The following is an 11,867-nucleotide window of genomic DNA, read 5'->3' on the forward strand; positions in this document are numbered from 1 at the left end:
AAACCTCTTAGCATGTTCCTGATCATTCTGACTTTGGGAAAATGCAAATTGTCGGGCTCTATACACAAATGCCACACACAAAAGAGAGTCTGTTCAGCTGGGGGCCAGGGGTGGCAGGGGTGACGGCCAGACCCAGCCCAACTCTTTGGATTTTATATCAGTGAATTTAGCAAGATACGGGGGGCATCATTTCATAAGCACAAGAATAATGATTTCTAGGGGAAAAGTTAATGAGACAAAGTAAATGAAGTCAGGCCAGAGTCAATGAAGTGATCTAGGGAGCTAGAAATTCCGGGCTGCAGCAGCTGGGCATTCCACGTGGGGTGGGGAGGGCTCATGAGAGCCGAGCGGGATGAGTCCCCGCCGGCCAGCGGGGCACAGGGCTCGCTGCTCGCAGCAATGCTGGCAGCAGCAGGACGCCAGCAGGACGCCAGCCTCCCACTGGCCACCTTGCCCCTGGCTGTGGCGAGGTGCATCTCTTGGCTTGGCTCCCGAGCTTTCCCTCCTGGCAGGGAAGCCCATCCTCCCAAGTCCTGTGCAGGGTTTCCACTGGCTTTAGCATTGTTGGGTTGCGGGGAGCCTCTTGCTTTAAATAATGGGGCAGCAAAAAGGGGATTTGGGGAAAAAGGGGAAACCTGAGCTTAGTTTTTAATCTGTGCCTGGGAGGACAGGAGGCAAGGGCAGTTCTGGGCAGGTGTGGAGGCAAACCTTTGGTCTCCAGGGAATTTTGCCATGACAGATACTGTCCCTCCAGAGATCGGGCACCATCGGGGCTGAGTGACACAACTTCTGTTTTCCGGGCACCAGCACCTGCTTTTTAAGTTTTCCATATGTGATACTGCCAGGTCTCTGGGCCAGGTTGTGTCAAAACCCTTCCTCTCTGCTGCAAGCAGTCCCAGAGCAGCGACACATCCCTCTGCTGAGCCTCCTGGGTGCTCAGCATCTCTGGAGGACCAGGGCATGCAAGGGGCAAGACGCTTCTCCAGCCTGCCCGGTGATCCTCCACACAATTACCCCACTGCAGCTAGCCCACAGGAAGGTCTCATCGTCTCCTTTTCTCCCTGGCTTTCCCAGTGCTTTTGACACTTGGAGGTTGGCCCTCCACTTGGCCAGCTCTTGAAATGCAGCCGCCCCTGGGATGGAGCATAGCCAGTGTTTAACAGTGCGTATCGGCGGTCCTCCGTTTAGAACAGCGTGTTTCTAGCAGCTGTGGATCAGGGCTTCTGGATCGGCCTCCAATTATGTCTAAAACAAATTATTCCTTGGAGTGAGCTTGACCAGTCTGTGAAAGGGGGTACATTGTAGGCTGCCAAGAGCATGGGGGAATGAGTCCCAGGGCTCCAGGAGACCCTTTCCAAAGTTCTTATGTAGGAAGTGAAGAGCGCTGTACCCACATGAAACAAGAGGAGTTTGGGTAGGCAGAATTTAATTCTCTAAGTTGGCATCTGGCCTTGTTAGCACGACTATTGGTTCCCTTGAGAAAAGTGCCATGGGATTTTAGTGGTGCAGTCAGAGCATCTCTTCAGGCACTGCACCCCACTGCTTCATTTCACAGTTCATTTTTGGCATGAAGGGAGGACTGGCTTATTTATTCAGCTCTCCGTTTGCTGGCTGGAAAGTAGGGCTGCCATGTTTCTCTTTGGGATTCCCAGATACAACCGGTTACACGGGAAGTGTATAACCTAAAGCAGTGAACTGACACATCTCAGAAGTTTTGGATCAAAAGCTCCCGGGGACTTAATCTGAGATTAATTGCCATGCACAATGGGTGTCGGCGTGAGATATCCAGTCTACCAACGTTCAAGATCCTACACAAACAGTGAAGTCCTCAAATTCTCCCTGGGCAACATTTCCGGGAAGAAAAGAAGTTAATATCCAAAACCAAACTTACTAGACACATACGCCGTGACTCTCTATCACCAGTCTCTGCGCAGTGTTCCTCATCATTGTGGTCAAAATCCTTAGCCGAGAGTTGACAGGGCAGCGCTGTTTCTCATGGCCTTTTTGACTATGCCTATTTACATATAATTCAGAGAGGTGTTCTTTTTTCCCAAAATTAAGTGTAGCTCATGGTTTCTGGATGGTTTAAGCAGCTAGCTCTATAGACACAAGGTCTTTTCATTATAGACAGGAGCAATTGAAAAATAGTCATGAAATCAGGTCACTCTTAGGCAGAAAGAAATCCCCTTGATCCCTAGTACTGTCGCAGGCATTCTTGCCGAAATGCTAACCTGCTGCCTTGCAGGCTTTTGCGGTGGTACGTTGTGCTCAGAAGCTCTTAAAGGGTTTATTCTGCAGCCCTGGGGAGTGAGCCAGCTTTTCTTACAGCCCTGCCTATGAACAAGCAAGTCCAGTTCTCTGTCTGGTTCTTTGGAGGTAGCTCCAGGTTTTCTTGGTCTTCCATATGCACAACAGGTACTGCTGGCAGGCCAAGGCTGAGAACATAAATCTTTGTGGGGATAGGGAAAGGAGGGGAATTGCTGGAGGGAAGAGTATTTAAATACCATCTTTCTTGCTCGTTGGTCAAAGGACTTCTTCATATCATCAGCTGAAATGTGCTGGTGCATTTTCCTACATGGGATAGTGCAGCCTTGGAAACGGTGATTCTGAAGATGAGAAAAAAGCAATAATTATTTTCCTTGACAGTGCATAGCTGATTATATCATCAGTCTGGAGGGGTTTGTGAAACAAGAAACTGAGCGTTTCTATCCGTTTGGTGAGTGAAAGTAGTGATTAGGCAAAATAAAGCCATTGTGGAATAAACTGTCAGTTCTTGGAGAAGCACTGTTAACTGGAGGTGAAGAAATCCAAATGTTTTGAGCTGTTCTGAGCTGGAGAGAGATTTTTCTGGTAAGAATATTACTTCTGTGATCATCGTCTGCATGAACACAGGCATGACCTAGCAGTGTTTCATTTTCATTTAATGAAATTGTGCAGCGGGATGTTGAAAGGAAGCTGAGAAGATGGCTCTCGTCTGATTGATTATTGCCAGACAAGTCAAGGATCCTGGAGAAATCCCAAGGCTCTTGCCTAGCTCTCCTCACGCCTTTCCCAGCCCCTCACCAGCTGGCTGCTGCGTGTGAGCCAGAGCTCGTCCCATACAGCTTCTTGCTTTTGAGAATGGCAGAAGAATGCCTTGAGTATCCCAAAAGATAAAAGTTGCCTTGGTATAAATTAACTTGCCAAGGCTCCCGCAAGGGCCAGTTATTTGAAATAGTTGGATTTTCCTCCTGAAGTCTTTGTAAGATTGCTTGACTTTTGGATGGTGAGACAAGGGATTATTTGTCTTGTTTTATGTGCTGTAGAAGATTGCGGAAGGGCTGTAGGCATGGACCAAAATGGAGTGCCATTTCTCCAGCATTTCAAGTTGCTCAGGGGCTAATGTTGGTGGTACACAGCAGGTTTCTGTCACCATTGCTTGGGGACGGGGACATAGCACTTCATGCTGTGGCCTGAAAGACAGACCTCACTGCTTGGTTTGACCTTAGTGTCTCTGATGGTCACTTCTCTGCTGTGGCAAGGCAGGTTTCCCAATTTCTCTTGTTGTTTCATCTTACCCAGGTGATGCTGAAGTACGCACTGTGAATGTGCACATGCAGGGGATGGTCAGACCTCTCTGTGTGAAAAAGAGAGGCTCTTCCTCCCTGCAGTCCACTTGGTCTGACAGGCAGAAAACCAAAGTATATTAGAGGAGCTGGTGGGTGATACCTCCCCAGTTTAGGCTGAGGAACTTCCCTCACCATGTGCATTATTTACAGCATCTGCCAAAAAGTCTTTTTTTAGCCTAGGATCATTGCAGTGAATACAGTGCAGAGATACTCATGTGTTTCTCTCTTAAAAGCTTCTTTGCTTGGTGTGGTATTACATCAAATAAGTCTGTTTTGTCAATGGAGGGTACCAGCATTGTGGCTTCTTCACAGGGTTAGGAGTCTACCAGGCTTGATTTTGTGAAGGAACAAGACATTTTCATAAAACTTTTAGGAGCTTAACAGATGCCTCCCAAATGTGGTTGAAGTTAGCCAGAGGTTTCAAAAGTTTTTAGGGTGCACTGATGGACAGATGCAAAGACACACGTGCAGTGCATAAGGCCTGTTGCAGCAGGGAACTAACCTAAAAGATATGGGAAGGCTTCACAAGCAAAACACTCCTCCGCAGGCACAGTTCTTCCCTCTGGCGAGAGCCAAGGAGAGACCCTGGCAGAAGTTGACCACACTGATGCAGAAAATCCCTGGAAAATAAAATACTGATAGGGAGAGTAAATGCTAACATGAGGTTGAGCCCTCAATACTGAGACTGGGAGGCAAGAAAAAACTATTTGCAGAGCATCTGGCTCTCTCAGAGGACATATGTGGGTAGGGAATACATTGGTTGTTGTAGGCAGTAGGTCTGAGGCTTCCCACTGCAAAAAGGGGGCCCCAAAGGCGTCAGGGCAGGTAGGAGTGTCACTGCTCCCCACAGGTACCAAACAGGATTTATTGCTGTGGCTTGAGTCTCCTCGCCATGTGGCACAGCAAACTTTGAAAGTCAAGCCATCCTCACATGTACAGTCTCACCCCAGTCTTTCTTGCATTGGGTGTTAGGCTTAATTACTCTTTCCTGGGAAGGCGCAAGGGGATGAGCAAAGAGCAGTCTCAGCCTCAAGGTTCCTCTGCAGCACCAGGAGGTGACCAAGCAGGGGTGAGCAAAGGAGTGGGGACACCCTCTTTGAACCAGGAGTGCCCGGCTGGCACTGGATTTCCACAGCTAAATTTATATCTGATTCCCTCTGTAAGTGGGAAAAAAGGTCTAATCAGGCTTTTGTGGTGATGATGCAGTTTCTTAGGTGGAAGTTGAATTGGATGCTGTGGCAGGTTGACGTTATAGAAAGCCCTAGTGGACACACGCATGTCCCATCATTGTTACTAGTTTTTTAAATTACCCATTTCTAGAAATCAGCCTTGTTTCCCCCTGTGAGCTTTCTGTAACACTTACCAAGAGAAATGATTACTTTTAACTTTTACATCTGTTGAGAAGGAAAGCTTAATTGGCCCAATAAAATTTTCCAGCTAACCTTCTCCAAACAAGACCAGCCAAGGCTGAAAGCACTTGCCACTTTTGGGTAGTCCCTATGGGAGGGGGCCTGGGCTGTTTGGCAGGCTGGGCTGGCTGGGCGGGGGGGGGGGGGGGGGGGGGGGGGCAGCCACCAGCTGAGCTGTGGTTGCATGCAGCTGTGAGCAGCAGTCGGGGTCTGTGGGGATGAGTAGACATGAGCTAATGCTGGGCACACAGCTGGAAATCCCAGGGCTGAGAGGTGGGGGATGAGGGCTCCCCTTCACCTCAGCCCCAGTGCCTGGCAGGCAGTGCTGAACCTCGGCTGCTTGCTGGGCTCAAGGGAATTTTTTCAGGAGGCAAAGGGATGAGGTCCTGGATGTGCTGGCAGAGCTCCACGACTGCCTTTACTGCCTACATTTTCAGAGCGTTGTCCAGGCACTAAATGAACCAGATAGCTTCCAGTGACATGGAGATTCAACAGGGCCCCATAACACAGGACAACTAGCCACATTTATTTAGTGCCTGCATACCAAGAGACACTGTAGACTCCAAATGCAAACCTTAACTTTTCCATTAAACACTTACCTAGACATCAGATGCCCTTTTGTGTGGTGGTGCATGCCCCTCGTTGCTTTTGCTGCTTCTTCGTTTGGAGAAGACAGCGAAGCTTGCATTATTTTTATTCTTACTATTTTTTTCCCGTGTGCCTGTAAAATACATTGAGAGGAATAAAACCACCAGCAAAAATCAAATGTAGCAGTACTAAATTCATCAAACACCCATGAGCCAAATAAGTGAATCACTCATGTGGATAGGTCATTGTTATAGAGCACTTGTAGATGCATTCTCACGCATCCAGGTCTGATGACACAGAGTAGAGTCCATCAATCTCTTTTTTCTGAAGATCTTGTTGGAAAGAAACCACAGACCACTTTGTGCAGTGTTACCACCTTGGTTTTCATTTACAACCAAATAAAAATGCGGTTTTGTTTTAAATATTTGTTTATTGCTTTTATTTCTGCCATATTCCCATTTGTCAGCTTGTTCCCGTGTGTATATGCTTCTTGAGTCTCCTATCCATTTATTCCCTCTGTCTCTAATTTACTGGTGGTGTCATTTTGTGAAGTATGTCCTGATGCCTTCCAGGCTCGGGAAGAAGCTCTGGCTGAGGCCGGTCTCCTGGTTGGAGGTGGGAGCCTTGTGCCTCTAGCTGGGAACCGGGACCTGGGGAAGGGACATGCACACGGGGGCTGTGGGTCCCTGCTCACCACCTCTGCAGCTGTGCCTGTTTCTGAAGATTTGTGAGGAAGAAGCTTCTTGTGAATCACGTGTGCCTCTTCAATGTCATGGCCATTTGCAACCCAAAGGGCCCCATTTTATCACTGTGGACACTTGTATCTTGACAAAGATCTGTGCCCCTGCAGCTATGGTGGGTGAAGGCTCCAATGATCTGAGATGCACCCATGACTCATCGAGAAGGCTTTGCTGGCGGGAAATCTTTCATTGGTTTTGTTGACTTCCTCAGGGAGCTTTGACTTCAGAGCCTATTTTGTTGCTCTCAGCATAATTCGTTAGCATTTTCCTTCCTACTGTGGATATATATAAAGATGTCCTTTCATTGCCTCTCGAGTGTAAACATACTAGAGTACTTCTTGCAAAGGGACTTTTATGATTTTATAAATCGAGGTCATTGTGGTGCAAGCAGTTACTTGAGTGCACCATGTTCATGGCTGCTGTTTTATTTATATACCGGGCTACATTATTGCATCTGTGGAATGGCAAGTAGCTAAGGCTTCTTGTGACACTAAGACAAAATAAAGTGAAGTAATCAACAGAGCCAGAGTTGCTCATGACACTCCAGAAGGAAATTGAAATGCTGTGGAAATGTATTAGAGGGTGTCTATGTAATGATGTGCCCAAACGGCAGACAGCCAGAGCGGTCTGGCTGAAGAGCAGAATATTTTTACTCCGTGGCATGCGCAGGGCGCTGCAGGACAGCTTCTCTGCTCCTGCTCCCCTAGGAGTGGAGTGGGCTCCGTCCTGCTGCTGCCAGCATCCCACCAGAAGAGCGAGGTGAACCCAACCCTCTCCAGGCATAGCAGTGGCATTCCTCACTCAGGGATTGCAGTCTACAGTTCCAGTTTGGCTGTGTAGAGAGACTTCTTCCCCACCAAAAAATCCTCATGAAAGTTTTAAATCACTTCTCTATTGATGTTGCTTCATGCAGACGTTGCATTTATAGGATGTGGTATCCAAGAGCATAATTCCACATGACATGGAAGTAGCATTACCCCAAGCACGGATATTTTGGTTTAAAGACAGCGGTTCTTTTTATTTGCCTCCTGGTTTATGACATTTGCTCCTCAGATATGAGATATTGCTAGATACTTAGTTTTAAATGGAAGCTGAGATAAAGATTCGGTTCCTGGGATTGTGTTCAAGAAGAGTCCCAAATACCGTAAGATTTATAGTGAGCTAGCGACACTGGGAATGAAAATACCTTTTTGACAGGATATATTATGGCATGTCTAGCATAGCAGTGCTGTGGGTTTTCAATTTATTACTTCCTACTTGTTCTACAAAATAGAAAATTTGGATCAGTGCATGCACTGATAGAGCTGCTGATGTAAAGATCCAGGCCTCACACCCTTTGGTATCATACTTGGTGCTGGGAGAAGTCACGTTGCCTACCGGACATCGTAAAGCTGGGCTTTGACATATTGTCGGTAAGACACCCGCATGCAGACAGACTTGAGTGGGAATGCCGGAGGTCTGGTCACTGTGGGGTCTTTCTGGTGAGGCTCACTGCAGGCAGATGGTCAGATTTTCCTGCCATTGCTCCTTTACTAAGGGGATGGGTGCATTCCCCTGCGTGTGGTAGAGGTCTTGCTCTTTGAAAGCAGGAACGGCATCATCTATCAAAAAGAATGTTCTCCTGTACCTCATCAAGCTATTTATCTCCCTTGTGTAATCACAACACAGCTCTCTTTGGCAGGACCCTTGGGCATGGCTTCTTCCAGCGCTTTTGGGATAGGAAGAGTAATGGACTTGATGGGTCTGCAGGCAGCGACTTCTCTGGGGGTGGGGGGAGGGAACTGCCATCCCCCATCGCATCTGGCAGAGGGGCTGTCCCAACAGCTAAAACAGCCCCAACGCATGACATGGACCAAGACTGCGTCTACAGTGGTAGAGCCACCGGGGAGAGTTTCTGTCCCTGTGGGTTGAGCTGGACGTGCGCATTTTCTGTGTGGTTTTAGCAAGGCAAACCCAGAGGGCTTTGGGGAGCTGTTGGGAAGATGAAATGATGGCTGTGGATTGCCACCATGAGCGTCCCAGGGCGGCTGGGGAATGCTGGCCCAAGAAAGTCAATCAGAGGAAGTCCTGCCCAGTGGCACCAGAGTGATGGTAGGCTTGCAAAACCCCATTGTCAGATACACATGCCTGTTGGCAGTGTGTTCCTCTCAAATCCTGCCTATGTGCTTCCCCTGTGCCATTAAAACTAGGCAATATTTTGGTTGAGGACCTGCGCCATTAAAACCAGATAATATTTTTGTTGAGGAGGCCTCTGACCGTGGTGGCCAGGAGCCGCTGGCAGAACTGTAGGTGTGAAAACCCAGTCAGGCTTGCTGGGCAAACCATGGTTCGTTCATAGATGGGGTGCTTCAGACCAGGGTCGGTCCTATCAGTGGGACAATTGCATGGAAAAGCCCAAGGAAAGGTAAAAGCAGAAAAGCCATTACCCGCCCATGCGTGTACATGGGGCTGAGGTGCTGGGCAGCACAGGGGCTGCAGACCCACAACAGCTGTATAAGGACGGTCTGGCCCCAGTGATGCGCTGACTCCCGAGACAGGCTGGGATAAATCAGCAAGGATAACAACTGAACAAGGAAATCTTGCTGGGAAACACACCCTTGACCTTATTATGCAGCCTCTGGGGGCTCCAGCTCAATCAGCCGGGGCAGAGCAGAGAATTGCTGTTTGTGTGGCGTCCTACATGGCAGGGGGGTTGGAACGGGATGATCTTTAAGGTCCCTTCCAACCCAAACCATTCTGTGAGTCTGTGATAATGACTGGTTTGTGTCTTATTAAAACAGAGCTGCTAGCGTCTGGGACGGAGGGATGAGGGTGTTTGCTGTGCTGGCGACACTGAGACCAGGCGCGCCCTGTTCCGTGGCACTGCTGCAGGGAGCAGCGCAGCTCTGAATCCGGGGCCGGGGCTGCTCGGCACAGCTGGAGCAACACAGCAGCCCGCAGCCCCTAGGAATTACAGATAGGGCTCATGTTTAGCATCACTGTTTTCAAATAGCCATAAAAAGAAATGTTTGTAACATTTTAGGGCCTGAGGAGGAATACTGGCTCCATTGAAATCAGCAGCATAACTCCCCCTGAATTCCACATGGGAAAGATTTAACTCTCTCGGCACAAAGGCGCTCAGGGTTATTGATTCCCTTGCTGCGATTGCCTTTGCTAGAGCTACAAGCGTCAGTCATGTGCATTGATCAGGGATAGTTAAACAAGAAAACCTGAAAATGATGAGAAGAAAGTCTGCAGCTGCATCTAAAATAAATTGTTCCCATTTATGTATTTCCTTCACTGCTCTCATCCGAATCAGGACAAACAAGGAATTCTGTGAGATGCAATTAATGTCATTGCAAGGATCCCAAACTGCTAGTTTTTACTGAAAATTCTCAGCGTAGCATTTTCCGTCATCTCCACTAAAGGAAATCAATGTCTCCAGTCTGGATGTTTCCCAAGGAATTTTCTTTCCATATCTGAAAGCATCTTGTGTTCACAAAGACACTAATGAGTAAAAGTGATCTGAATGACATTGATTTAAATTTGGGTAAATAACAAGCCTTGGGGAGAGGTGCAGGGCCTGATGGTTGGGTTCACTTGGGCTTCTGTTCATATCTGCTTGATATTTTTGTTTTAGGAAAGCAGAAAAAACTCTGTATGTTCCTGAAAGAGAGGGGAAAAAAGGCCAAACCTTTTGAAACGTGTCACTATTTATTAATATCCCTCATCAGACTCGACACTTCTGCACAAAGGGTGTACCGCTCACCAGCCTTGCCCTCTGACCGCCTCTCCCGGTTAACCTTATCCCTTATTGACGTCTTTCCGGCAGAAGATGCTGGAATAGGTTTGGGAGGGAGCATCGGCAGGATGGCAGCTTGGGGCTACAGCCACGATGTGCTTGCCAGCACACAGCATCCAGCACCAGCACAACCCGAGCCCCGCTGTCACCGGCACGCTGGTAGCAACCGCGCTTGGCAGGCCGATGGCATGTGCGAAAGCACACTGCTGCCATTCAGCTCCAAAATGAGCTCTAAATCTCCTTCCAGGCCAGGACAAAGCTTCCTCTGGCTGGATCCTGGCAGCCCTGGAGGAAAACCAGGCCCTGGCCAGGAGCAGTGCCAGCAGTGGCAAGGCGGGTGGAGGCGGCAACCGGCAGGCAAAGCCCGCAGGCAGGCGAGTTGGCAGCACTGGCATTGTTATTTCCAGGATACATGAATCCTGGTGAAATGACAGGGAAGCCTTCATCAGCTGAAGCACATCAGCTGCATCCTTTGGTAGGGGAGGATTTAGGGAGAGGAGGCTGTGATCCCTGTAGGCAGCGGCGGCAGCAGGCTCGCCCATGCCTCTCTCTGGGCACCCTGCAGCACCTCCTGGCAAGAAGCGATGGTCGCCCACCGCTGCCACACACCTCCCTGCTGTCCATAGGAGGCTGGCCGGTGTTTCGGGTGGCATGGGTGGCTGGCAGCGGGGCAGTTTGAAGAGGTTTTAAGCCACTGCTGGGAGCAGTGCATGGAGCCATTGGGCTGCGTCACACCCTCGAAACGCTCTGGTTGAATTGTTGCTTACAAATGTCGTAGTTCATCGAGCCTTCGGTGGCTACTCACTGAAGAGCTATTTAACTATTTAGCAAGTGCCGCTGTAAGTTAAACCTACCAGTAACTAATACACGCCTTGTAACAGTGTCATTGTATGCCAATAGTAGTTACGTGAATTATACGCTCTTTGTGATGTCACACTGTAGGCACCTTGACCAACAAGTTTAGAATAAACCTCTTCAAGAAAATTAGTTATTTTTATCTAGTGCTCTCAATTTTCAGCTTGAGCCAATATTTACCTATTCAATCAGACCCAAGTTAAAATAAAGACTGACTGATAAGTATTTGTTTAAATTTCAGGAGCCCCCCACTTTTCTTTCTTTCTTATCTCGGTTTTCTTGACTATCAGCTTGCTGTCACTTAATTGCCACGCCTAATCACTTTTCTACTAGGAAGCAGCCTGGGACTCATAGGAGCCAAATATTTGGAAATCTGAGCTCTATTTGTTAAAAAATACACCCATTCTAGGGGAGGGAAGGTTAATGAAGAGTCCCCCACCTGAGCATCACCTGCAGGACTGCTGGTCCCTGTGCTGGGCCACGCCACATACCTGTGGCACCAACCTCTGCTTTAAGTTAATGCCAAAATGTCACTTGACACCCATAGGGTCTGGACTTTGTGTGGAAAGGGGCATAGGGGATCACGGGGGGTCACTTCACGCACACTGGGGTGGGGGTGGATTCGCTGCTCCCACTGCTTGTGGAGGGGAAAGAGCATCAGGAAAGCCTGGTGTGTGCTCCTGGGGGATGCTCCCACCACCATCCCACTCCCCATCCCACCACAGGGCTGGCTGACGTTCTCCTTTCTACTTCCCTTGTTGCGTTTCCCTGCCCAGGTGATATACCGAGCCCTGTCACCGCCTTACGCCGCGGAGGACCCGTACAGCGCGGAGGCCCAGGCGCAGCTGAAGATCACCAACCTGCGGGTGGGGCTGGCGGGGCGCGG

General features: G+C 48.9%; 1 protein-coding gene across 1 annotated transcript in view; it reads left to right on the forward strand.

Moving 5' to 3' along the window:
• NTN4 (netrin 4) overlaps positions 1-11,867 on the forward strand; it is a 53,309-nt gene that overhangs the window by 12,187 nt on the left and 29,255 nt on the right. Inside the window, 2 exon segments of the mRNA XM_035900998.1 lie at positions 11,758-11,865; position 11,867. The exon segment at position 11,867 is cut by the window's right edge and continues 182 nt beyond it. Coding sequence (XP_035756891.1) covers positions 11,758-11,865; position 11,867 — 109 coding nt within the window.

Source organism: Egretta garzetta, unplaced genomic scaffold (assembly GCF_000687185.1).
Source record: "Egretta garzetta isolate BGI_Z169 unplaced genomic scaffold, ASM68718v1 scaffold38, whole genome shotgun sequence".
Classification (NCBI taxonomy): Eukaryota; Metazoa; Chordata; class Aves; order Pelecaniformes; family Ardeidae; genus Egretta; species Egretta garzetta.